General features: G+C 46.1%; 5 protein-coding genes across 19 annotated transcripts in view; 3 read left to right on the top strand and 2 right to left on the bottom strand.

Moving 5' to 3' along the window:
• CELF1 (CUGBP Elav-like family member 1) overlaps positions 1-297 on the bottom strand; it is a 58594-nt gene extending 58297 nt beyond the window's left edge. For 4 of the 12 annotated variants that reach the window (XM_077180040.1, XM_077180046.1, XM_077180044.1 and 1 more), the window contains exon 1: positions 36-180. The gene's annotated coding sequence lies outside the window, so the exon portion shown is untranslated. Of the gene's footprint in view, positions 1-35 lie in introns of all 12 variants that reach the window. The other 8 variants (XM_077180041.1, XM_077180045.1, XM_077180050.1 and 5 more) reach the window with 6 other exon arrangements.
• On the top strand, positions 42-2671 carry PTPMT1 (protein tyrosine phosphatase mitochondrial 1). Of its 2 annotated transcripts, none has more exons than XR_013182767.1 (4): positions 42-675; positions 746-826; positions 1338-2025; positions 2138-2402. XR_013182767.1 is itself a non-coding variant. In XM_054635682.2 (4 exons), the coding sequence occupies exons 1-4, from the start codon at positions 238-240 to the stop codon at positions 2540-2542; spliced, it is 843 nt and encodes a 280-aa protein (XP_054491657.2). In that variant the 5' UTR covers positions 223-237; the 3' UTR covers positions 2543-2671. The 2 variants fall into 2 exon arrangements, 1 of the variants encoding a protein (XP_054491657.2); XM_054635682.2 differs by lacking the exon at positions 2138-2402 and adding an exon at positions 2411-2671 and having other exon boundaries at positions 223-675; positions 1338-1529.
• A 149-nt stretch (positions 2672-2820) lies between these two features.
• KBTBD4 (kelch repeat and BTB domain containing 4) lies at positions 2821-22434 on the bottom strand. 3 transcript variants are annotated; one of them, XM_077180031.1, is made up of 4 exons: positions 22277-22434; positions 7654-8274; positions 5040-5146; positions 2821-4458 (listed from the first exon to the last, which is right to left on the bottom strand). In XM_077180031.1, exons 1-4 carry the CDS (start codon positions 22293-22295, stop codon positions 3598-3600), a joined length of 1608 nt encoding a protein of 535 aa, XP_077036146.1. In that variant the 5' UTR covers positions 22296-22434; the 3' UTR covers positions 2821-3597. The 3 variants fall into 3 exon arrangements, with proteins under 3 accessions (XP_077036146.1, XP_077036144.1, XP_054491655.1); XM_077180029.1 differs by lacking the exon at positions 22277-22434 and adding an exon at positions 10762-10892; XM_054635680.2 differs by lacking the exon at positions 22277-22434 and adding an exon at positions 10700-10840.
• On the top strand, positions 10717-15210 carry NDUFS3 (NADH:ubiquinone oxidoreductase core subunit S3). The gene is given in 9 exon segments (XM_054634924.2): positions 10717-10750; positions 10753-10826; positions 10829-10964; positions 11077-11139; positions 11920-12017; positions 12276-12425; positions 13219-13344; positions 13631-13750; positions 14960-15210. Coding segments are annotated over 9 exon segments (969 nt in total). The 3' UTR covers positions 15128-15210.
• On the top strand, positions 19711-24114 carry FAM180B (family with sequence similarity 180 member B). The gene is made up of 3 exons (XM_054635591.2): positions 19711-20279; positions 22131-22198; positions 22780-24114. The coding sequence occupies exons 1-3, from the start codon at positions 20012-20014 to the stop codon at positions 23221-23223; spliced, it is 780 nt and encodes a 259-aa protein (XP_054491566.2). The 5' UTR covers positions 19711-20011; the 3' UTR covers positions 23224-24114.
• Positions 24115-25243: the final 1129 nt, after the last annotated feature.

Below are 25243 nucleotides of genomic sequence, written 5' to 3'. Positions count from 1 at the left end.
CGGGGAACAGGGGAGAAGGGGCAAGGAGCCGTTACCTGCGCGAGACGGACCGCGCTTCCCGCCGGCTCGGCTCGGCCCGGCTCGGCTCGGCCCCGCGCCGCGCCGTTCCTGCCGTGCCGTCCCTGCCGTGCCGTGCGCGGCCCGAACTCCTCCCGGCGGCGGCACCGCCCTCACCTGCCCCGAGATCCACCCGCGCCCCGCTCCGCTCCCTGCGCCGCCTCAGGCCGGCTCTGCAAGATGGCGGCGCTTCCGGGAGAGACCACGGCGGGCGCGGAGTGGGGGGGGCCGGGGCGGTGCGCCCGCCCTCCCCGCCGCCGGCCCCGCCGCGCCCCGCCCCGCTCCGGCCCCGCCCCGCTTCGGCCCCGCCGGGCGCCTCCCGCCCGCGGCCCGACCCTGCCGCAGGTGTCCCCTCTGGTGACGCTCGGTGCGCGCGTCTGCGGCGCCCCCCCGCCCTTCGGCCCGGCCCGGCCCGGCCCGGCCCGGCGCTGCGCGGCCCCAGCGCGCATGGGGCTGGTGGAGGCGCTGGGCGCCGGCGCGGCGCGGCTTCTCTTCTACCCGTCGCTGCTGTACACGGTGGCGCGGGCGCGGCTGCCCGGGTCCCGCCGGCCCTGGTTCCACCGCATCGACGAGGTCGTGCTGCTCGGGGCGCTGCCGCTGCGGGGGCGCATCCGCGGGGTAAGGCGGGCGCAGCGGGGCGGGCCGGGCTAGGAGGAACCGAGGTCCCTTATGGTGCCTGTGCCCGCAGCTGGTGGCGGAGGAGAACGTGCGCGGCGTGGTCACCCTCACCGAGGACTACGAGACCCGGTTCCTCTGTTTTTCTCCCCAGGTGAGCCCCGGGATTTCTGGTGTATCTCCTCGCCCAGGTCTCTCGTCACCGTCTGTCCCGGCACAGGTTAGGCTTTAGCCGCCTCCTGTCATCCTGGCAGCCACCGCCAAGTCCTGTGGCAGCAAAGCCGGGACTACTCGTACCTAAGCCGACTTTAAAAACGATGCGACAAACCAGTAAAACGTGAGCATGCGAGTGAACTGTAGCTGCAGTGGCAGGGAAACACAGGGAGCATGGAACCCACGTACATCACTAAACAGGAATGCCCTTGGGTTGGGAAGAAATCCCAACCTCCCTCTTTTCCTTTAGCTGAAACACATTTCAGTCCCCTTTAACTACTACCTTTGATGACCAGGACTGAAGTTTTCATACATCTGATTTGAAGGATTGATGTTCAAAGTCTCTTTAAAGCTTCTCTGAATTTCCCAACTGTCTCAACAGATTCTTAGTTTCTTTCAGTAAAAAGAAACGCCCAAAAGTTCACTGACTGAATCTGCTATGTCTGTTACAGGAATGGGAGGCAATGGGAGTGGAGCAACTGCGTCTTAGCACTGTGGATCTAACTGGAGTCCCCACCTTGGAAAACCTGCACAAGGGCGTGGAGTTCATCCTGAGACACCGGGCCTGTGGTAACAGTGTCTATGTGCACTGCAAGGCAGGACGCTCCCGCAGTGCCACCATGGTGGCAGCATACTTAATTCAGGTCAGGAGTCTCTCCTAAATGGGGTGAATTTTCATTAAAAAATAGAAATAAAATGCAGACAACCTTTATAGTTTACTCTTGCTCAGGATACCTGAGCATGTACAGGTTAATATTCCATTATTTTACAGAGCTTGGTCACCCATTTTAAGAGAGGCCTCAAACTTACCTTGTTTTGAATGCAAATGCAAATTATGAATTATTCTGCTTTTCTTAATTCTTTCTGTGGAGGAACAGATTGAGGTGGGAATAACAAGTCACTCATGAGCACAGGGTCACTTAGCAGATAAACATACGTTTTGTTGTTTGTATTTTCTTCTTGGTTCACTGGAGTAATGGTGAGCCTTCCTACGCTTTTCCATAAATACAATTCAGGATCAAGAGAACTGACTTGTTTTCTGAATTCTTCTACCAACCCAATGGGGGAAGCCAGCACTAAGAACAAAATCCCACCTGTGGATTCTTCCCTTGCTGTTACTAAGCGCTCCCTGGAAAATTTGCCATTACTGTTGAAAAGAAAGCTTTCTCAGTAAGTGCTGAAATGTGATGGGAGTACTGGTAGAATTTAAAAAAAAGATTAAAAAGCAAGCTGCATTTTTGCTCTGGTCTAGTGGGGCTAGGACAGGAAACTGTTCACAACATGAAGAGCAAGCAAGATGGAACATGGAGGGCCCAGGCAGCAATGATTCTTCTGTAACTGAGGGACACATTTCATGAATGTGTGACTTGCAGGCCTCTCTGAGAAGAACATCAAGTGAACCTAAGGGGCAAAGCAGCAGCAAGCTTTCTGGCACCTCTAATATTGCCTGTAGCCTCCAGGAGGGTTCCATTAACTGGTGCAAGGATGGAATGGATTTTCACTTGCTGGTTTTCTGCCTTTTCAGTTGCATCACTGGAGCCCTCAGGAAGCAATAGAGGCCATTGCCAAGATTCGTCCCCACATCCTCATTCGACACAAGCAAGTCCAGGTCCTGGAGAAATTTCACAGGAATATGATCAGTGGGACAAGTGCATAGCTTAGTAAAAACTAATCAAAATCAGAATCAAAATCCTCATTTCAGCTGCTATAAAAAAAGTTTTTATGATCTAACAAAAGCTTAAGGGTTTTCATTCTTGGCAATCAATAAAGAACATTTTACAGTAAAGGTGAAATAGGGCTGTTTCTTTCCTTATGGCTAATATCCTAGATCTCCTGGAGTCCCATAGTTCTTTTCCACACATCAGTGCTGAGCAGAACTGCAATCCACAAGAAGTTCAAAATATTTGTATTTGAAGCAAAGAGAAAAAACCAAAATACTTTGTCTCAGTAGAGACTTTATTTAGATTCTTACCCAAAGGGTTACAGTGCCAACAGAGAGGGGTAGGAGGAAGTGGTCTTATTTCTGTCTTTTCACCAACACTACATTATAATTACAGGTAGGGATTTCCTGTACAGTAAAGGAAGCCAGTGCTCTAAAAACAATCTCCCTCTTCTTTTTATACTAGGTGATGACAGAGCAGTAAGTAAGTACTCAGTTGGTTACCACTCCTCTAGAAGTGCTGAATGTAACGTAAGGGTCCTGGGGTCAGTTCTGGGATCTGTCTGCCAGGCCCTCCTTCTGCAACAGGACACAGGAATGTTTAAATGGGGGCATCCCTGGGGGACAGAGTGCACGTCTAACTCTGTGACTGACACAGCAGCAACACAGTCTCCTAGGCAGTTAAAACTAGCAGTCTGGGCCAAGGAAAATGTTCTCCATATGCCACAGGATTTTTTAGTGGTGGATTGGTTCCAGGCTAAAATAGCCATTTGCTGCTGTTTGGGCCTGAAATGCAAGTAGGTTATCATCAAGGAATCAAAGTAATAATATTTAGTCCATCTGAAATCTAAGATACAACAGTTCAATATGGTTTCAATAGTGCTATGTAAAAGAATAGGCCCACAGTCAGAAAGCCTGTACTTCCTCTGCACAGGTACAGAGGATGGGGTCTTTACTGGATGTTGTGAGCTCGTAGTAATTGGGACTGGTGCTGAGGGTCGCAGGTGTAGCACAGCAAGACATTGTTGCTGTCTTTCTATCACTGGGCCTGTTTAGGCCAGGACAAACTGAAGGTTAGTGAGCAGCACTTTGATGCCACTTGTGACTGTTACAACAGAGGTGGCTGGGTTAAGTTTAAAAGTATTTGCATCGCCCTTTTTATAGCGGTCGCGAAAGACATAGATGCTGCCATTACAGCTGGCAATTTTCCAGAGGGATGGTACTGAGCTCCAGGCATCTGGGAGGCACAGCCGGGTGAAGCTATCCAACAGGGGATTGTAGCAGAGCAGCGAATCCCCCTCGGCCACAATGAACACCACATCCTTGTGCACAGCAGCGTGCATGCACCCTGCGAAAGGCAGTACGTATGGCTTCACGTGGCATTTCTCTGTGTTGGTATCATAGCACTGAATGAGCCGAGAGGGCTTGGTGAAGAAGTCTAAGTCATTTTCCTCCCCACCCAGCAGGTAAATGACACCATTAAGGTTCACCCCTGCAGCTCCAGAGACTGCCACTTCCAACTGGCTGGTCTCTGTCCAGACGTTGTCTCGTACTCTGTAATATATGACAGCATTAGAGAGAGTGTCCTGTAGAGTTTTCCCCCCCAGTGAGTATATCGCATCCTTGCTTGGCACAGAGACGAGGGTGTGCTGGAGCCGGTCACGGGGCAGAGGAGCACACCATTCCCAATCTATAGTCGCATTGTTGCATTTCCACATGCGCCGTGGGATGGAGCCACCAACGACGTACAGGTCGCTGCCGTGCTTGCAGGCCGCGGTGATCTGGTGACACAGGCTGTTCTGGCCACTCACACTGATGGAGTCATCGTCAGCACAGTGCAGAGAGACAGCGAGGGAATGGGTACGTGATGACTCCTTTCCAATCAGGTAGATGTGAACATTTTCTCCAATCACCTGAGCGAAAGTAGAAGTGTGCCAGCAGAATTAGATCTGTTCATACAAACATCAGTGATGCTCAAGACTGAATTTTTCAGTTTAGGACCCACCTGTGGGCCTGAGGTGTGTAACCTCCTTCCCAAGTCCTGCCACCCTAGAACATTCAGGATTCAGAGCCTCAAGACCTTTTCAAGATACCAATCATATCTGACATAGTGAAATAGCCACAGATGTCACTGGAACTCAAGCGTTCCCGGTTTAGGTAAGGGCCAGTTACATCACTGAAGGAGTAAAGTTGTTACAAGGGGAATGTCCAATACAGATTTCTGAACAGTTTATTTGGTAAATGAGGTGAAATAAGTTATTTGTAGCACTGCTCCAATCACCAGTGAAATAAGCCTCAGGTTAAATGAAAAAAAAGCTGTCCGTGGGGTAGCTATTTATGACACTGAAAGTATCCTCTCACAAGCACCATGAATTTCAATGACATTTGTGTTTTGTGACTTTCAAGTCAGACTGGTGAGCAGAATACCCTGTCCTGAGAAGTGTGAAACCAAGTAAGTGCCACATCAGCCCCAGAACAAAAGGTCTTTTTATACCTTCAGACTCGATCGCAGAGTCTCCGAAAAGCCTGCACGCTCCTCCTTGTTGAAGTTTATCCAGGTTTCTATAGCAACTGTTGGATTCTGAGAACATGGAACGCCATCTGCAGTTTGGGAACAGAAAGGCGTTTATGATGTCTGGACAAAGGTGTATATACTCAGGAACACCCCTTTCCTGTGGCTGCCTCCCCCCACTCCCACCACAAAACCTACTTTCTAGAGATGAAAAATAGACAGAGGTGTTTATAGATTTTGTCAAGCATGATCAGCACTGCCAGCCAGCCAAACACATTAAATTAATTTGGGTAACTGTAATAAGACAACTGCAGATCTTAAGCACTTTGAATGAGTTTCAGCAATCTATTCAGGAATCTATGTCCAAGAGAAATAGGTCAGGAAAGAGAACTTACACGCTATGTGACGATGACAAATACTTTCTTATTTAATCATTTAGGCAAAAAGATTCTGTTACTGAGAATCTCAGCACCTGCCTTTCTTTCTGGCTGGTCCTAGAAACCTGTCTAGCAAAAGTCATCTATAAAATACGTCTGAGCACTGTCGGGCAGCTGACCCTCATGACTGAACATCTGGTGTTGCTGCTATCCTCTTAATATTTGGAAATCCCCAATGAGCTACTAGAGCTTTTCTTAGCTGTGTGACAATAGCAAACACTCCAGAGACTGCATCAGATTTAAGTCTCTTTCAAGACATAACTGGAAGTTTTGGTTAAACCACAAAGTCTTGCATCATCATCAGTACATTACCTAAAAGATTTTAGGTATTTCCTTCCAGTTTGAAAGCCAGCAATTATGCCAGTGTTCATTGAGAAGCTTCCCTATGAAGACTCTGATTTTGTAGTCTGTTCTCATGACAAACTCTGAATTCAATGATGCTGAAGGCACCAGACAAATTCCAATGCTATTCTCTATAGTGGAAGGGAGCAGAAAAAGTGTGGCACAAAAGCAGGTATTTCAACTCTGTTTAAAAGGATTTGCATAAGCTAACCATCACACGTAGTGCTTAAATAGAAAAAAAAACTTTTTGAAATTGGTCCTAGAGTGCAACAGAAGGTAAACTTAATAAATAACTATTTCATTAAATTAATTTTAATCCTTGCCACTAAAAGTTTCCTCTATTTAATTCCCCATTAACTAAATGAAGATGCAGGAAAGGCAAAAGAAAAGGATTTTTCCTACCAGCAGTAGGGAAGTACTTCAGATTTTAATCCATTTTATGAGCTAAGTTGTGGCAAAAATACTGAGTAATGTGAGTCTTCATATGAAAATAGATAATGCACGGAAAAAAGTTATACTGAGCAATTGTTTTAATTTAGGACCACAAGTGCTAAAGGCCATAGTGCTAAAACTCTTTTTTATGTGGAATCCCTAGGAAATTAAATGTGATTGACCTCTACAGTTTTATTTCATGATTTTAGAGGTTTTTAAAATGAACTTGCAACTTACTTTAAAAACTTTAGCTAGATCGTTATCAAAATTATTCTAAGTTTATCACAGTTTTTGAGCTATCAGTACATTTACTCAATAGGTTTTTGACTGTACATTTCTTTAGATGCAATAGAGATAATTTAATGCAATATCTGTAAAGACTCTCATATGCACAGTATCAATTCTAAAGGCTAGTTTAAGTCTTATGGATAGATTTGCCAGTGTTCCAAAGAAGCCAGTCATGACAGGTTTATTTTTGCAACTGCATATAAAACACATGACACACAAAGTCTAGTTAGTTACTCAGTTACTAAGAGTAATTAAAAGCAAGAAAGAGGCACATTTGGATGTATGAGCTGCTTCTACGTTCTTGCTTCCTCTAGCAATGATACATAACTGCAGAAGAATGGACTTGTGACTGCAGCTTCCTGGAGAGGTAACAAGTACTGACTGTACCTACTAGGGCAGCAGATCTATAAGGATTGGTGGAAACTGGACTAAGTTGTTTATGTGTTGACATGTCCTTCACAACTCTGAGTCATGGCGTCCACTACAGGGGAAGGCTATTACCTTTACAAGAAGGGCAAATACTGTACTACTCAAGATGTTACAATGCCTCTATTTCAGTCAGTTGAGTGCCTAAGTAATCCTAACAATTATATACAATTGTGAATAACACTAAAATAGTCTAAAATATGTGCTCATTCTTACAGATGTGGAGTTACTGCATTACTATGTTAAATGGTTATGAGCTAAAGGGATAAAAAATACTTTCATCAGATGTGTATTTCTGGTAAGCCTTCTTTGTTTTACTTTTAATGCAAACACAATTACAACAAATTGTTGGAATTGTGTTTAAAAAAATATGTAACACTTCTAACCCATTGACTAAGGAACTGCTGTGAATTTCTGGCATCCTGTATGTCCCTTTTCTATAGCTTAGATCTTTCATATCCAGTAACAATAGTTTGGGGCTTTTTCTGATAAAGGTATCCAGAAGATACCTTTATCAGAAGGCAGTTTTGCTCTGCCTTGCTTAGCTAAGTCTTTGAACAGACAGTGATTATGAAAATTTATATCTTTCCATCTATTTCATTCACTACCTGACCAGACTTTGAAAGTCTCTTTCTACATCCACATCCTAGGTAGTTTCAAGAACTCCTTACCTGTAAGGATGTCTGTCAGCAGGCGGAGAGGCAGGTGTAGGAACTCCTCTGTCTCCTGCAGCTGAGACAAATGTGACTTTGCACAGTGTTTGGCAGCTGTGTAGAGCTCCATGTCACTGTGTTGATCTGCCAACCACATGACCTGCAGACAGTTTCTAACCTGCACCGTACGGGCCAGAAAACGGGAGCACTCTTCAAAAAGGGCAGTCAGCTGGTACATGTCTGCCACTTCATAGGTTTCCTGCAACTCCTCTGCCCTCAGCTTTACAGTTCCATGGTAAATATAGTCCACAAGGAGCTGAAAGACACTCTCACTAACATCCTGCAGCTCTATCACCCGGTTGTGGGCCTCCTTTAGGTTGGAAGTGAACATAGAACGAAAAAAGCAGCTCTGAGCTGAGAGGACCAAACGGTGCAGCTGGAATTCTTTGCCTTCCACTGATATTGTAACATCAGCAAAGAGCTCATCCTCCAAGCATAGTTTCATAATACCCTGGGCCACGCGGCCCGAGTGGGAGCGGTCAGTGAAGGTGTAGTTCACAAAGTAGTTTTCTTCTGCAGAGGAGCCTCCAGTCTCTTCTGATGAGTCCATGGTGCTGCACAAATCAGACCTCCCGCAATCTGTAAAATCACAATAATTATATACGGCTTTCTCTCACCACTAACAAGATTATGCAGTACTTCAGGGTACAGGGAAAAATCAAACATATTGGTAAGAGTCCAGCATATTTTAGACTTAACATAAATAGACTTAACATAAATAGCCAGAAACTTGTGCATGAGCTTTAGAATCTCAAAGAGCAAATGAGAAGATGGCATAATTAAAATTATAATATACACCAAACTTCCAGTACAGTGAACATCACATCCCAGCAGGGCTGGGAGACGTGAATATCTTTTCACCACTCATTTCACTGACACAAAGAAATGCAGCAAGTTATTCAAGTGGAAAGTCCAGCAACTGCCTGAGGAAACTTGCAAAGCCAAAAAAAGCAGCGGCAGCATAGCTGGACTAGATGTGAAAAGGATTACAGCATCATACTAAAAAAGAGCACAGGCAGCAGTTCATATCATCAGGAGGTGTTAATTACTGTCAAAACCCAGTGATGAATCTGTATCAAGATGAACTTGTTTTTACCAAAAAGATGCACAAAGATGTTGGTCTGACATAACCACCAGTCCTTCAAGTCAACCGAATGAGATCACTGATGATTATGCTGTTTGTTAATGTGCCAGTCAACTTCAGCATGCAAAACAACATTTTAGATGCTATTAGAGACTGCTTCCCATATGGAAAGGGGATTAAAACTTTAAAGAAAACACCTCTTAGCAGGTACCATGGATCTTTGCAGTGCAGATCCAGGTTGTTTGTGGGTCAGAAAAGTTTCTGAAACACAGAAGGACTACTACAGCAAGGAGCTCTTTTTTACGTGGCTCTTGACAGCATTAAGAACAGTTGCCTGCCTGCATTCACTTTAGACTTATTTTTACAACTGAACTACCAGCCATGATGTCTAATATCAGAATTTTCTTCAATTAATAATGAACGTTATTTCAAGAACAATGTTTCACAAAGATGTGATTTTTTTCTACGGCAGATTCATAGTTACTCTTCCATGGTTTATCTTGTCAAACATGCATTTTCTTACAATTACTCTGCTTGAACAGGAGGGCTCCTAAGTTCTTTGCTCAAATTCTGTTCATGGGAAGTAGTGTCTACATCCCTAATTGGCTGGACAAGTCCATCTCATCTCTGGTAATAGCCTGCCTTAATTATACTCTAATCTTGATTTTACAGTAGCTCTGGTCTGTCTGAAAAGTACCTATACATTAGTCTATTAGAGACAGAGGAACTGCAGTCAGCAGAGAACACATCAGTACTATTTTTCCAGCTTTTCGAGATATGATCCTGTCCTGCAAATTGGCATCCACTTTGGTTAAAGCTCTTTATCCATACAGTCAAGGTGCTTAGGAACTTCAGCCCAGAATGCAGAAGAGACCACAAAGAGCACAGGATATGGACAGATGAACTACTCTGCCCCCTTGGCATGGCAGAATCAGCTGCCCACACTGCCCTGCACAACTCCCAGAGGACTGATGCCAAGTCATGAAAGAAATGCCAAGAAGCAGCTAAAGACTAAACAAATCTCACGTCTTCCTTGTAGACACCCAGACAAAGCTCCCCTTTGCACCCACGGTGTCTTGGCTATAAAGAAAGAGGCATGCAGGACAGTTAACTGTCCCATAAAGCCAAATTGTATGCTCCAAGCGTTCCACACGCCTAGCTATCAGTGACAGTGGTTTAACCAATACCTAATACACCTCATTCACACAATCAGGGAATCGCTTAAGTTGAAAAAATTCTCTGAGACCATCGATGCCAACCTATGGCCGAACACCACCACATCACTTAGACCATGGCACTGAGTGCCACATCCAGTCTGAAACACCTCCAGGGACAGCAACACCACCACCTCCCTGGGCAGTCCATTCCAGTCTCTAATCATCCTTCCTGTGAAGAAATTCTTCCTAATGTCCAGTCTAAACCTCGCCTGCAACTTAAGCCCGTGTTCTCTCGCCCTGTCGCTGGTTGCCTGGGAGAAGATGCCAGCCCCCAGCTGTCTACACCTTCTTTTCAGGCAGTTGGAGAGGGTGATAACGTCAACGTTAAACCTCCTTTTCTCCAGGCTAAACTAACACAGCTCCCTCAGCCGCTTCTCATAAGACCTGTGTTCCAGCTTCCTTCTTTCCTTGCTCCTGACAGAGTCGCGGATGCCACGGCGGCGCCCGGGATCGGAGAACCCCTAAGCACAACTGACAGCGGCCCCGCGGTCCGGGGCGGGGAGAAGGCAGGAAGGGAGGCTGACCCTCAGAGAAACGCAGCCTCCCAGCAGGGCCGCGCTGACGCTGTGCAAGGCTCAGCGCTGGCTCAGCCCGGGGGCTGCCGGGCTCCGCCGCCCTCCGCGCCCGCACCTCCCGGCGCTCGCTGCTCCGTCCCCGGGCCGGCGGCCGCGCCGCTCCCCCGGCCGCGCCGCGCGGCACCCACCTGCGGCGCCTCCCTTCATGCCGCCGCCCCGGGCTGCCCCAGCGGCTGCTCCCGGCCCTCACCCTGCGCCAGGCGCCGCCGGGCACTCGACGATTCCGCCCACCGACCCGGATCCGTCCCCGGGAAGCTCTTCGCGCGCTTCCGCCCCCGGGGGAAGCGCGGCGGCGGTGGCGCTTTCCGCTTCCGCCCCGTGCCCTTGCCCGTCCGTGTCCCGGAGGGATGTGGGCGGCGGCAGCGCGGGGCCTGGCGCGGGCCGCGCTGCGAGGTGAGGCTCGGGCGCTGTGCCGGGGCTGTGCCGGGGCTGTGCCGGGGGCGCGGGCCGGGCCGGGCCGGGCGGTTGGCGGCGGTCGATGAGACGTGTCCGTTTCTCTCCGCAGCTGGCGCGGCACCGGCGGCGGCACGGGCCCGGCTGGCGGGGAGCTCCGCCGCGGACACTCGCCGTAAGTGCGGGGCCGGTTTGGGGGCGCGGGGCGGACGGGGCCCGAGGCGTGCGGTTGTGCCGCTGCCGGCCGGCGGGAGGGCATCGAACCGGCCCACGGACGTTCCTGGGCGGTGGAACCGCTTTAGTGGGCCTGTCGGGAAAGGGTTGGTCCGGTCACCCGAAAACCCCGATTGCGCAGAAAACCAGCTCTGTTGGTAACCGTGCTTGCTGAGGGTTCCCGTGCTTGCTCTGGGTTTCTGTCTGCATCCTCTCCCAGATGCAGGGCCAAGCCTGCTTTTTCTGTGTTAAGCTGTCCCTGGGCACCAGCATCCTAGCCCCTCATCTCCCTGACCCTTAAGGACTTTTGTCGTAACAGTGAAAAAACCCTCCCCAACGACGTGAATTCCGAGTGTGTTTTGATTACGAGGGGCTTGCTTAGATGTTGACACATCCAGCAAACCCAGAAAACAAGGCCCTTTCTAGACCCAGGTTGAATGACATGAGTGGTTCGTAAGTTCAGATTGTTCTGTCATCTCTGCTCCCCTCTTTTTCATCTGGCTATTTACTTTTCCATCATCTTGTTGAACAATTCATGCTGCTCTTCAGAGTTGACAAAATTTTAGCACTGACATAAATTCCCTTCATTATCAAAGTGTTCCACCTTCTGTGTAACACAAGTACGTTGCTATAGCGTAATTTCTGACAAACAGCTAGATGGGTTAAAGGGAGTTACTACTTTTCTTTCTCCAGCTTTTTGTATTCCTTGTCATAATCTTGGAAACTTTATTTTTCTCCTTAGCTACTGTCAGACCAAAAAATGAAGTAGAGCAGAAGCAGCTATGTGCTTTTGGGGAGTATGTGGCTGAGATTCTGCCCAAGTATATCCAGCAAGTACAGGTAGGTGCTTTTCAAGAAATTGTTCTTGGGGCGGGACAGGATCCAGTGAACACAGCACTTTTTTGTTACCTGTTCAGAGAAGTTGTTTTGGGAAAGAAAAATGGTCAGAATTCCATGAGAAGTACTGCTATTTTTAAGCCCCTTTATCTGATGCCTTTTTGTGTCTGCTGTGTCTCTTTGTTTGAGTGTTTCGCTGAAGTCAGCATCGCGTTCGGTCCTGTTGGTGTTTGTACTCATGCACTGTTCTGTTTTCATCAGGTGACCTGTTTCAATGAGCTGGAGCTTCTGATCCATCCAGATGGGATCATTCCTGTCCTGACCTTCCTTCGTGATCACACCAATGCCCAGTTCAAATCCTTGGCAGACCTGACTGCTGTTGATGTTCCGTCTCGGCAGTACCGCTTTGAGGTAGGAGCTGCTCACAGCTGCAGTACTTGGAGGGCTTCACAAGTGCTGATGGCTGGGGGTGCTGTTGCAGCTCTGACCACTGTCTTCGGTTCCTGGCAGTGAGAAAAAAGTTTCAAGAGTTGTAGATAGAATTGTTTAAGTCAAAGGCCTCCAGTTGCTGAAGAAGTGGAATATTTTTTTAATTCAATAGTTTTCTTTCAAAAATCAAGGTAGTAGATTCATAGAAATAATAGAAATATAGATCCTATTTTATTCATCTTTTCCAGTCACCAAGGCAGTATCAAACAATGCTTTAAAATTCCTTATAAATTTTTCAGATCTTCTTTTCAGTCTGCTTGTAGTATGTCATAAACAGCTTTTGTACTAGACTTCATCACCACAGATGTTGGAAGTGTTCCCTGGTGTCCAACTCACTTGCTGAAAATTAAGTGTTCTTTTTCTTAGCTTTCTCCCACTGATAGTAATTGTAAGAGTGATTGATGGCCATTTTCTTTGAGAGACCATTCATTGTCAAGTATTTCCATCCCTCCAGTAGTCTCTCTTTTTAGTATGTATTTACTTCTTTGTCATCAGTCATGATGTCTAAGCCTCTCATAGCTTTCGTCACACTTCTAAGGACCAAAGTGATAAGCTGTTGGAACCTCAGTTGTAGGAGTGTCCTTTAGTGGCCAGCTCTGAAGTGCTGAACACGATCCTGCTCATAAAGAGTATTTGAAAAAGTCCTTGTGTGGCTTTGCTTAGGCAATGGTGTACTGCAGGGAGATCAATAAATGCTGCCTGTTCTCTGGTTCAGATTGTGTACAACCTCTTGTCGCTGCGGTTCAATAGCCGGATCCGTGTGAAGACGTACACTGATGAGCTGACACCCGTCGACTCAGCAGTGCCTGTGCACAAGGCAGCAAACTGGTATGAAAGAGAGGTGAGTGCTGGTGTGCTCGGGAACAGTCTTTGTGGAGAGAGGCTGTATTTTCCCAATTGAAGTGATTCCCCAATGCCCTCAGGAAGAAACAGAAGTGTTTCCCTGGCTGCCTTTACAAAGTAGGAGATAAAATGGTGTTTGATTTACTTTTGAATGAATTCCTGCATCAGTTTTGCTGGCACTGTACAAAGCCAAGCATGTAACTGAAATTTTATGGACATAACACGTGCAGGTTTTTGGGTTTTTCTCAAATACAATTCAACTAACTTGTCTTCCTTTCATTTAGGTTTGGGACATGTATGGTGTTTTCTTTGCCAACCACCCTGATCTAAGGCGAATCCTCACAGATTATGGGTTTGAGGGCCATCCATTCCGGAAGGACTTCCCACTCTCTGGTTATGTGGAGGTAGGAGATACAGTCATGTTTAAAGTTACCAGGTCTCTCCAGTGCTCTTTTCTGAGTTCCAGTACAAAGACGTGACTGCTTTACAATCGCTTATCTGTATTCCAGAGGAGTTGCATAAATCTGCATAGAAATTTGAATGATCACACAGAATATCATCCATAATAAGGCAGCCTAAGGCTGGAGAAATGGAACAAATGTTATGTGCTGTATACCAAAGATACTTGACAGGCAGAGGAAGTGTTTCTGCTTTCAGCACGTTTTCTGGAAGGTTAAAGTTTCCACTGCAAAGCTGAGATGTCTGGAAGGATGAACCATTCTTGATCCAATTAGAACTTCACTTTGTTGTGTGTTTGTAGGCCCAGATTATAAAGCTCTGATTAAACTGACTCTTGCTGTTTACCATTTACCTCTGTATGCCAACCACAGGTGAAATGGGAGCATTTGGTATCTGTCTAGTTTCAAATGACTGCCCTGTAGAAGTAGGTGTATTTGGTGCTGTGTTAAGACTGAGTTGAATCTCAGAAGGAAACAGTGAAGTTCTGCAAAAAAGAGGCCGTTTTAAGAAATGTAGAAATAACAAAATCCTGCAAGCAAGGATAAGGCAGCATCTCCTCAGCTAGAGTTCAGAGATCTGGACTGGCACAGTGAGGATAAAGCAAGCCAGTCAGAAGTGTCTCGTACTCAGCTGGTATTCCATCCTGGTTGTCTTCTTTTTCTCCCCTTGTTCTGAGTGTTATGCAAAAAATTAGAACAATTAAAACCACACAAATGCCATATTATAAAGATTCATGAGTGTGGTCCTCAGCCATGCAGGCCCAGGACGGGCCATCGTATTTCAGTGACTCAGGAAGAATTTCTTTGTCAAATTTCATATTAAATGTGCTATTGCATGGAACTTGATATGGACTGTTAGGGTGGGTGCTCCTAATTCTGGGTGCTTACTCATGACACCTGAGGGACATGGCAGCAAAGCAAAGAGGAGGGTTTTCTTGGACACTCTGGAGATCTCAGTAGCATCTAGAGAGCTCTTGTTAAGTAACGAGAAGAACTGAAGCTGTGGCAGAGGCCTGTGGGCCTGTGGTTTTCCATGGGTAAGTAGAGTTGTCTGCACAGGGGGTGGTCTGGGTCATTACTGGCTCACTGTGCTCAGCAGACATGGTGCAGGAGCAGGGTGCAGATGACTGGCCTGTGTCCTTTGTGCTGTTCCAGGTGAGGTATGATGATGAAGTCAAACGGGTGGTGGCAGAGCCTGTGGAGCTAGCTCAGGAATTTCGCAAGTTTGATCTGAATAGCCCGTGGGAGGCATTTCCTGCCTATCGTCCAGCTCCAGAACCCCTGAAAATAGAAGCAGGAGCCAAGAAAGAAGATGCCAAATAGCAGCAGAAGGAAGCAGATGTGCAGCACCATCCTTTCTGTTCCAATATAGTATTTATAATAATAAAAATTGATATGAGAAACTTGCCTGTTGTGATCTCGTGAATAATGTTTTCAAGCTAGATGAAAAGCACAAAGCCTGGAATGCAAATTTACAATCCTTATGATCCAACTGGTAGATGTTTAGCTGGTGCTCTGAGTTGTAAAACAGGGGATTTGTCTTTTTGGTTTGCAGATTGAACAGAGTGCAGGCATTGCCTGTGGCCTAGTGTTTCCTGAACACTACTACTACCAGCAGTACTTGCTGGTAAGCAGGTAAAAATCAGAACTTGAGCACTCCCTAGAGGCTGCACTGAAACAGCTGTGGAGTTTGGGCAATAGGACAGCAGTTTCTTAGCTCCAGGATGAGTGTTGGGAAGATGGTAATAATATGGCAAAAAGGCAAAGCCTGTAAATGCTATTAATACAGTTCCTGTCAGGACAACACTAATGTATGTGGATCCAGACCAAAACAAGGTATGGAAATCTCAATTGTTTCCATGGGAATTAGGTCAGTGCCTTTTCTCCCATGAGAAGGAACTGCAGATAACTTCTGAAGTGACACTCAGCCTGGCTTTTTCTTCACAATCAAGCAGTCTTTTCTCCAGCATCTTCAGAGTGTGTTTTCTTTTTCCTGCAGCCAAAAATGTACCCCTCCCTTGTTTCATAGACAAGAGTATTTTTTTGTCAGTATTCCAATTATTTTGAGCTGTATGATACAACTGCATTACCACTTTGCTCTTGTGGAAAATCTCTTTTTTCCAAAAAAGCTGGAAGAATGCTGTAGTTCCAGTCCACCCACCACCTGTTTGAATGGGATTACATTACAGCAGTCATCAATTAGTAATGTCCCTTGTCCTTGGTCCAGAAAATGCATAATGCTGTTCTGCACCAGAAAGCTGACAGACTTCATTAAGATCTGAAAACTGTTGTATAAGAGATTTTATGAAATAATTCCCAAACAGTTTGTAGAGATTCCCTGAATTGATACTTAAGCTTTTAAATTGCAAAAGCACTAATTAAAATAGGGGTTTGGGGGAGGTGAGGGTATGGGATGGAGGAAGGGATACAACAATAGTAAATTCAATTAGGATAAAAACCCTACTTGCTGCAGCTAGAATGAGATCTCTTTTCAAGAATAAACTGTATTCTAAGAATTGGGTTTCATATTTGTTTCTGCCCCAGCCTTGTAAGCATGGGCTGGTTAAATATTTTTTTTTATTTATTTTTAAAATTTTGTTTTAGCTGCTGTGGCCAGTGGTGTTTGGGATGTGTCTCAACAGTGTTCCTGTTATTTATTTTAACACTTAAAATAAATAGCATTTGCCACTCACCTTAAAATTTACAGCTCTACATGGGAAGGAGAAGTGAACACATCAGCAGAAGTTTGGGGTTTTATACAATTCTTACTTCTCTTTTGGATCTGTCTTCAATTGAGCAGATTAACTAGGAAATGAACTTTAAATTCTTCCTACAAGATGTTCCACAGTTGGTTGTTTTCTTTGCAGTGGCTCTCATAGCATGCCGATGCCTATTGTGTAAGACAAAAGTTCCTGGTACTACTTCTATCACCATGAAAATTCTTTATAAATCACATTTCCTCTCTGTGTTCTTTATCTCTGGTTGCTTGAGACACCACACCAGGACTTATGGTCTATATATTATAAAAATAAGTATTTCCCAGTACAATAAGTCAGACTGATGGTAGCAGGAACACCAGGAAATTTGCCTTTTAAAATTAATGTTTTGCAGAGGGAGAACTTGATCGACATCAAGAAATGTCAGACATGATGCTTGTCAAGTTAGAAAATATGCAAGGTTTGCTCAAGAATGTGTGTACAGGAAAAATAGCCAGCCCTGTGGGATCAGGCATTGGCTCCAGCAGGTCTTCAATACATGGAATAGTTGCAAGTGGACCTGAATCTCTTCTCATTAGTGAAGCCTGGGAGATCAGGAAGGCTGCATCACCTAGGCTCATTATCCCAGGGCACAAGAGGTTACACAGCCTCACAGAATACTTGTGCACTCCGCTTCCTCCACTGCTCCTGAGCTCCAGAGGCCATTTTGCTCATGGAGCCTGCTCACTCTGGGATTCTTGTGGCTGGTGGACACTTGCTTCGTGTTGGACAAGGCCGTGGTCAACTTGGCCAAGCACAAAGCTGTCTTCCAAATCCTCTGTCCCTGCCTGTTGTGTATTGCCAGCTTCTGTGGGGTTTGTTTGCCTGGGTTGGATTCCCTAATGCAGGAGGATGTGGGACGAGATGTAAGTCAGATGTAGCTGACTTACAGACATACCATACAGAAGAGAGATTTTCTGGTACTGAAGGGACAGATAGACTTTAGATGATGACTCACAGTCACCACACTGAGTTTCTCCAGCTGAGTAGGTCTTGCTGGTGTTTTCCAGAACTCTGGCAATCCTCCCTACAGCCAAGCAAGCAGACTGTCCTGAGGATGTGGCTACTGACAGTGTCAGGGTGTCCACCTACCTCATGTGCTGTAGGTACAGTGGGATGGGGCCCTCCCTGTCACTTTTACACAGCTCATTACTCCTTCAAGCAGTAGATGCTGCTCACAAACTGAAACCAAAGGACAAGAAAAGCATCCTTGTAAGGACTGGCAGCACCATACCTGGAAAATACCAGTATTACAGAGGTTCTGTCTGGTTACAATCAGTGCCTCACTCCTGCTTCCCTCAAGGTTTTCTTACTTTTTCCACTCCAGTAATCCAAACATCACCTTTTCTGTGAGCCACATATGTCCTTCTTCATTCTCCTCTTTCTTCAATCTTCTTCCTTCCCTGAGCGTCTGCCAAACAGCCCCAGGCTGGGGAGCAATCTCCCCAAGTTCTGGGTGAGATGATGGAAGCAAGTGATTTCTTCAATTCTATGAGCAGAATTTCCCTTTTGTGAATGTGCTATCTCCCTGAAGTCCTACTTCAAAGAAACTTCCCTCTTAAAGAGGCTCTTCTGGTGCCACACCTTGTGCCCCAATCAGCATCCAACCAGTTCCTGCAGCTTTTGACCCCTCTTCTCTTGTTCTCATTTCCCATGTTCCTGCTTCAGGAGGTCATGGTGAAAAAGAAGAAACCAATCAAGTTGTCCCTGCATAAACCTGGCTTGTGACGTTTTGAAACTGCTCCAACAACAGACGGTATGGCCAGGGGAGTGCAGAGTGGCAGGGCTGTGCTCAGCTGTGAGTACCTGGCAAGGACAAAATCCTTCAGGAGGAGCAGGTGCACTGCCTAACATTGCAGTCGTACATGCAGGGACTTTGTGCAGCTGTCAGAAACTCAGCCTTGTTTCTGTGCAAGTATTGCTGCTGTACAAACAGCTAAGGAATATGTTTATCACTATGAAATTGTCTTTCTTTGCAGGATAGTGAAGTAATTCTACAAAATTCCCCTAGCTCAAAGCAGCACCCACAATGATACTTGTCCCTTATCTGCTACTATGTCAGTCACCTGAGCACAGCGCCCAAGCCTCCTCTCTCTCACTTCCACCAATGTGGCTGTCCTCCTGCAGGCACTTCAGCTGCAAGCTGTTCCTAGGAAATTCTCCAATTCACAAAATCGTGTGCAGCTCCCACAGATGTTGGCCAAAATCCTGTTGGGCAATCCTCTTCATGTCATGTGCTGCAAGTTAAAGGGCGGCTGTTTCATGGCCTGCAAATCACAGGGGTTTTTCCATAGTGGCTTCTAGACAAAGTCATGTGTACCCTGTGGCCTAAAAGGGACTCTGGCACAAAGCAGAAAGCACATCCATCTCACTGCACAGATGGGCTGTAAGTGTCTGCCTCTTGGGTAGCTTGTGATGCAGTTTAATAAAAGAAGAAAGGAACACAAGTGAAGAGTAAGCAGTGGAAAGTAATGAAAAACAAAAGCAGTGCAGTGTGACCTGAAGATACCTAAGCCTATGACAGAAAGCACAGGTCTTGCTTTGAATCCAAACTGAGGGGAAGAGTGGCTCTGGATATTGCGGGGCCCTCTGTGGCTCTTCCATTATGTGCAGGAGGTAGTACCAAGCAGAACATCATCCCAGCCCTCAGTACACTATCTGGTGACAGTATGTCCTGACTGATGTCTGGTAACTTGCTGAGCAAGAGATGCATTTCAGCTTCACCTTCTCTCTTTTCTTGGCAGAATTCTTTCTCCCTTTAACCTGAGAGAGAGAGTATTAGTCCTCATTTATACATATTACTGCATATTTGTATAACCCTGGCTTTACATTCTGTGCCATACAGAATAGAAATACAGAACAGTTTGACTGGGGACTTGGCACTAATAAATATGTAAAGGTGTGTAGAGAACAGATACCTGCTGTAAAGTGAATCAAATGAAGATTTGTCTGTGTCATTTAGAACATCTAAGGCAGACTGTGCTCACTGTAACCCAGAAGTCCACTCACAGGAGAGGATGATAGGGTGCTAAAGCCTGAGCCACTTTGATACTTGGTGTTTGTTAGGTCACTGTACTGAGTTCTCCCTCCAGGGAGTTTGATACAGAACTGAACCAGTGACATTTCTTCTGCCTGTTTGTATGTTTTGGCTTCTACTGCCCTTCCATGAATCTGCAGTCTGCTAGCTTTATCTGTTTGTGACATTCCAGGATTGTTTTCAGATTTTTGAACCCAGGAAAAAGGAAAACTGAAATGTGACAGAGGCACTGTGTAGAGATGGAAGGGACTAGGGGGTCCTCACTTCTTAAGAGGAAAACATATATAGTGGAATTTCTTGAAATGAAAAGCTTCCTATAATCATTGCAGCAGAAAGTCAATCTTTTAAAGATTTAAGGAAGCTTAAACAATTCTGCCAAAAAAATCACAACAAAGTTTTCCAAGTTTCCAAAATATGACGGAAAATATCCTTCGGGGTCAACAAGTCGAACTGCAAGCCCTTCCCAGGGCTGTGACCAGAAACACAGAAAGATGGGTCCATTCCAAGAGAGGCTGCTGGGATCCGAAGCAGCACGGAAGACGCCCCAGGCGAACTGCTGTGGCTTGGGGCGCGGCACTGTCGCGGAGCGGGTGGCAGCTGCTCAGCAGTGCTGCCATGGCTCAGGCACAGCTCAGCTCCTGGCTGCTCCTGTGTGTGTTTGCTGCATCCCAGAGGCTGACAGGTAGGGAGCACATCTGTTAGCGACACGGCTCCTTGGCTTGGCAGATCTTTGTGCAATGCCCTTTGTGTGATGCTTTGCTGCTCCTTCAAATGTGGATCGAGGCTTCAGGCAGCTGCACTGGCATGGGATAGAGCTGGAGGCCAGCTGGGGGGCTTGGCTGGTGGGGGCACTGCTACCTCCTTGCAGGTTGAAGATCTGCTGCTGTGTTTGGAGGCAAGGGGAGGATTTTCTTGGATCTCCACTGAAAAAATAATCTCCTGCAATACTGTTTGTGGGTTTTTTATATGCTTTTTGGGAAACAAAACCCCACCCAACCCTGTTGAGTGATAAAATAAGTAAGGATTTTCCCTTCCCCAGAGGATATTTATGTTATTATTTCAATGCATTATTTGTTATGCTTTGTTAAATTTTTCTCTACTCAAAAATATTTATGAGGCAGTTACTTCTAAAGGCAGTTTGGCACCTATTCAACAAAAGCACTGACTTTGCAGCCAGTCAGACATCTCTCAGGAGAGGGATCTGTGAGCCGAGAACATCGGTTACTAGTGACAGTACCACCAAAGAAATTTTCAGATGATATAATACTTTCACCTTAGCTAAAAGCCTTGCTGGTACATCTGTGGAGGAGTAGGAAAAAGAAGCTACATCCCAGCTCACATTCCAAAGCGACAGCTGGCTTGGATCACAGAGCCTGCAGCTGTGCAGAGAAAGAAACCTCTGCAGCCTGCGGGCTGGCAGTGCACTTCTCCAGGCAGCTTGTGCATCTCCCTGAAAAGGTCTAATCAAAAATGGAGATTTGGAAGTGTCTTTTGGTAGCAGATATCACACATGTATAGTACTAAATAATTTTTCTACTTTTTATATGCACCTGCTGACTTTAACTCTGGAGTATTCAATGTAAATCCTCACTCTTTTTTTCTTTTTTAATATATATATGAAAAAGCCTTCATCCATTTAAAAATTGTTTTAAAACCCCATAACTATATTAGAGAGCTTACTATTTTATATGAGCTTTTCCATTTCATGTTTCTTAACCTGAAGGATGAGCCTGTAAGAAGTAGAAGAGGGTCTTGGCTACCTCATGACACTGATAACACAGAGGAGGGAGGGGATGCAGCCTCTCTCTCACAGTCCTGGACCAAGACTGCTTGTGTCTCCTTTTTCATACACTCACAAAAAAAGAAATAAAATAAATGCAGACAGTTAAAGTAAGTATTAGGAAATGAAAATCGAACAATTCTTAGGATTAATGTGACTTTCATCTTCAAAAACTGCTATTCCTCTGGCCTCATGTCCATTCTTCCCAGATTACATGATGTCATGCGTCCCAGCAAGTAATTAGCTGGACATCAAATCAGCCATAATGGATCTGACAAGGTTTCTTTTATCCTCACCCTCTTCCAGCAGCAGAAGCTTAGGGAAGAAGTAGAAAACCAGGATAAGCATCAGTTTGTGTTTCTAGCAGCAGCTTGAGGAGCCTGCCAGCACACTCCTTTCATTGAGCAGCATTACTTTCTCCAGCAAAAACTGCTAACCAGCCAAACCTATAGTCTTAAATCCATTCTTGGTGTAAGAGGCATCCTTGCTGTCTGTCAAAGCAGTGCCTTTGCTGCTGTATGCTTTAGCTCTGCTGGCAGCATTAAGGACCGTGATATCCAAAACCACACCTCAACCACTGCTGCTTCTCTTAAAAAGCTTGTTTTGCTTATCAAAATCCCGTGGTCAGCATCTGTCATTATTTGGCAAGCTGAGTGGTAGCTCAGGAATGTTGAAGACGTTATTGACAATCAAATGGCAAAAACAGTAAACAGGAAGGTCTTGTGCTACCAAGCTCTGTCTGATGTCTTCCAGATGAACACCCTCACAGCGGCACCAACAGAGCCCGTCGTGGCCCAGAGGACGCTGGCATCATGTTAGAGGTCTCCTGAGCACTGGGGGCCCTGGGCCGAGGCACTGTTCGTGCCCATGCTCCCACCTGCCTGCACGTAAAAACTCACCCGTTCTGTTTGTTCTCATCCCTGACGGGTTTCAGGAGCTCCCGGAGAACGCCTCGGCGATGCCTAATGGCATTTGTGCTCCCTCCCACTGCGGGGTGCAGCCCCGGGCGGCCGTGCCCCACGCCATGGCCCTCACGGGGTGCCCGCGGTGGCACAGGGGGCCATCCCCGCTGGCTTTGGTGACGGCCCCGCAGGCGGCCAAGCCCCGCCCGATCGGCCGCGCCGGGGAGCTGCTGCAGGCGGGACTGCGGGGGGACAGCAGGGCGGGAGGCAAGAGCTGCACTGGTCCCATGGGGAAACGAGGTGTGGGGCTGCTCAGACACGGGGCCTGGGGCCGGCAGAGAGGGACATGGAGTGGGACCAGGCCGGCCGTGAGGGAGCGGCCGCTTCTGGGCCCGCCCGAGGTTTGCCTGGCAGCGCTGCGGAGCGCTTTGCTCGCAGCGCGTCCGGGAGTGATGGAGTTGTGCTGGGCTTTCCATGACAGCGCGGCTCCTCTCTTCCAGATGCTCTGGGGAAGGCTGGATATTCAGGCCAACGGGACAATCCGGCTGCGGGATGAAGAGCTGGCCTCCCTACGCCCGGCACGGCGCTTCCTGCAGATTTTCGAGGAGGAAGTTCCCAAAACACCAGCAGAGATTGAGCAGCATCTGAGATATTATTCACTGACTGACACTCCCTTGCCTCCGACGGAGTTTGACCGTCTCCTTTTCACCAGTGTTTACAGTGCCTATCAGGTTCGCTCCGTGCAGGGTCTGGATAAAAACCCCTGGATTGGCTTTTTCTCTCAGCTGGTTGATGAAATCTTTCGTGACCTGTGCAAGGGGCTCTGCCCTGCAAATACCACTCTCCTCCAGGCTTCCTGGCCTTGGAAGGAGAAACCTTCACATTTAGCATCCCTGAAACATTTATATCGCTCTAACCTGGCCAGGACCAAGAGAGACACCTAATGAGGGAACCTCCGTAGCAAAGGTCACACCTGGCTTCAGTGGCCTCCTTGGTTATTTTCAATGCTTTCCACAGTGTGCAGGACTTTGAATAAATATGCCACACCTTTTTGTTCTGCTTTCTGCACAGTGCTGGCACCCTCTCAGGACTTATGCACAAGCTTTTATTTTTAAATGAAAAAAGGACAAAAGTGTAAAGAGCATTTCTCCCTTTTCTGATTTTTTGCTAAGTGGGCTGTGCTGAAGGGGCAGTGCTATTTAGATGTCTTATCTATCTTGATCACTGATGCTTAGGAGAGATGGCATGGAAGTATTTTTCCAGGATATTATGCTGGTTCAGCATTATCTTCATTTCAGATAATTCAGTTCACTCTCCTTATATTCTCCCTGTGGTTTCAGACAAATACAAGATCTTCTCTCCAGCAGCAACTAAGCAGGTTTTCTTGTGTTTCATGATATAGGTCACATATCTAATTTCATTTTTCTCTTCATGTGCCATCATATTTTATGTGTCAACAGCAATTTCCCATCTCATGTATTCATTTTCCTTTAAAAAGCAACCTGAAATTGTATGTATTCCATGAAGCTTTCTAGTATTTGCATATCATATTTACACATACACACAGCTTTGTTTCAGTTATCATTTTGGAATATACTTCCTGAAATCTCATTTAAATTCTGAAGGATCCTGACCTAGTTATTTCTTCAGCAGATTTTGCCTCTCTTCTATAAAGTTTTTTTTTACAGCCATGGCATTTTTCGAGCCAAACATAATAAATGCATAGTCTCTATCCTCAAAATCAGAAATGTAATTATTTTACAGAAAGACATCATTAACATTTGTCTGTTTTAAACACTGTGTTGTGGAATTAAATAAATGTAATTATCTCCTCAGGAGGGTTTTGATTTTGGTTCTTGTTTCCATCAGATTTCCTGCTACCACTATAGGTACATCAATTTTGAACATTCCTTGCATGTGCTTAGACAATGGGATCCATCATTCCCTTTCTATCAATATAATTTTTCCATGTTCGACAGAAGAGGCATGTACGACCTTCAAAGTGGGAACTGCAGCTTCTGACCTAGTTAATCTTATTCCAAGCCATTGTAGCCCAACAGATGGAGAGGAGAAACAGTAAGGCAGAAACAAGAAGCCTGGAAGCAAGATGCTGCAGACAATGGTTTTAGAGGTCAGTTTAGGGTTATGACAGAAGGGGATAGATTTAAAGCAGGTTTTTTGTTGCTGGATTTTTGTTTTGTTTGTTTAATTTTGGTTTGTGCTTTGGGGTTCTTTTTGTTTGTTTCTTTGTTTGTTTTTCACCCCAAAGGATATAGGAATTAAAATTAGAATTTTACTTGAAGTAAAACTTCTTATCTCATCTAAAGTTCTATTATTCTTACGCTAGTTTTTTACATGCTTTCAATCTTTACCCTTCACCCTTTTGCCAAATATGCCCCCAGTCTTTAATGTCTAGGATATGTATGGAGTGACAGAGGCAGTGAGTGGCTGCACTCAAGCCAATTTTGAGCAGAGTATCATTAAAAACCTGAGCTGAGATGGCACTAGTGCATGAAAATACTGTTTTGCTGGACAATGTACAGCCTGAGCCATAGGGATATATGGAAAAAGGTTGAGTGGGTTGGCTTGTGACTCAGATGCTAACACACTACTTTGAACCCAGGATTTTGTTAGGAGCAGTTTTAGAGCATTGCTGCCTGTTGAACGGATTATAAAGTACACTGAAGTGATGCCATGAAGCTTTGTAGATGCTTAAGGTGATGCACTTTTGCAGTTTATGTATTTTGGGGATACAAACCAGGGTTTAGCTCAACTGAAACAGCACCAGTGGCGCTACGATGAAGCCTCCTGTGCTCCCACTACCTCCTCAGCAGATCCCGCCGGGCGCCCGCCCCTCTGTTTGTCGGATTGTAGGAACACAGCAGCGTCCTCTACAGCCACAGCAGCCTCTCCACAGGGAAAACTCTCGCTGGAACTCGGCACGTACGAAACCACTGGAGCATG

Source organism: Agelaius phoeniceus, chromosome 6, assembly GCF_051311805.1.
Source record: "Agelaius phoeniceus isolate bAgePho1 chromosome 6, bAgePho1.hap1, whole genome shotgun sequence".
NCBI lineage: Eukaryota > Metazoa > Chordata > Aves > Passeriformes > Icteridae > Agelaius > Agelaius phoeniceus.
The sequence above is the reverse complement of the archived record's forward strand: the minus strand, read 5'-3'. Positions and strand labels throughout refer to the sequence as shown.

What these genes read in the sequence shown, in the direction of transcription:
- PTPMT1 (XM_054635682.2), top strand. Translation starts at nt 238, where the DNA reads ATGGCGGCGCTTCCGGGAGAGACCACGGCGGGCGCGGAGTGGGGGGGG. An exon ending in TCCTCTGTTTTTCTCCCCAG is followed by an intron (nt 827 to 1,337) that starts GTGAGCCCCGGG and finishes TGTCTGTTACAG; the next exon opens with GAATGGGAGGCAATGGGAGT. An exon ending in TGGCAGCATACTTAATTCAG is followed by an intron (nt 1,530 to 2,410) that starts GTCAGGAGTCTC and finishes CTGCCTTTTCAG; the next exon opens with TTGCATCACTGGAGCCCTCA.
- FAM180B (XM_054635591.2), top strand. Translation starts at nt 20,012, where the DNA reads ATGACGGAAAATATCCTTCGGGGTCAACAAGTCGAACTGCAAGCCCTT. An exon ending in TGCATCCCAGAGGCTGACAG is followed by an intron (nt 20,280 to 22,130) that starts GTAGGGAGCACA and finishes GATGTCTTCCAG; the next exon opens with ATGAACACCCTCACAGCGGC. An exon ending in ACGCTGGCATCATGTTAGAG is followed by an intron (nt 22,199 to 22,779) that starts GTCTCCTGAGCA and finishes CCTCTCTTCCAG; the next exon opens with ATGCTCTGGGGAAGGCTGGA.
- KBTBD4 (XM_077180031.1), bottom strand. An exon ending in GCTGACAGACATCCTTACAG is followed by an intron (nt 5,147 to 7,653) that starts GTAAGGAGTTCT and finishes CCCAAACTGCAG; the next exon opens with ATGGCGTTCCATGTTCTCAG. An exon ending in CTCTGCGATCGAGTCTGAAG is followed by an intron (nt 4,459 to 5,039) that starts GTATAAAAAGAC and finishes ACTTTCGCTCAG; the next exon opens with GTGATTGGAGAAAATGTTCA.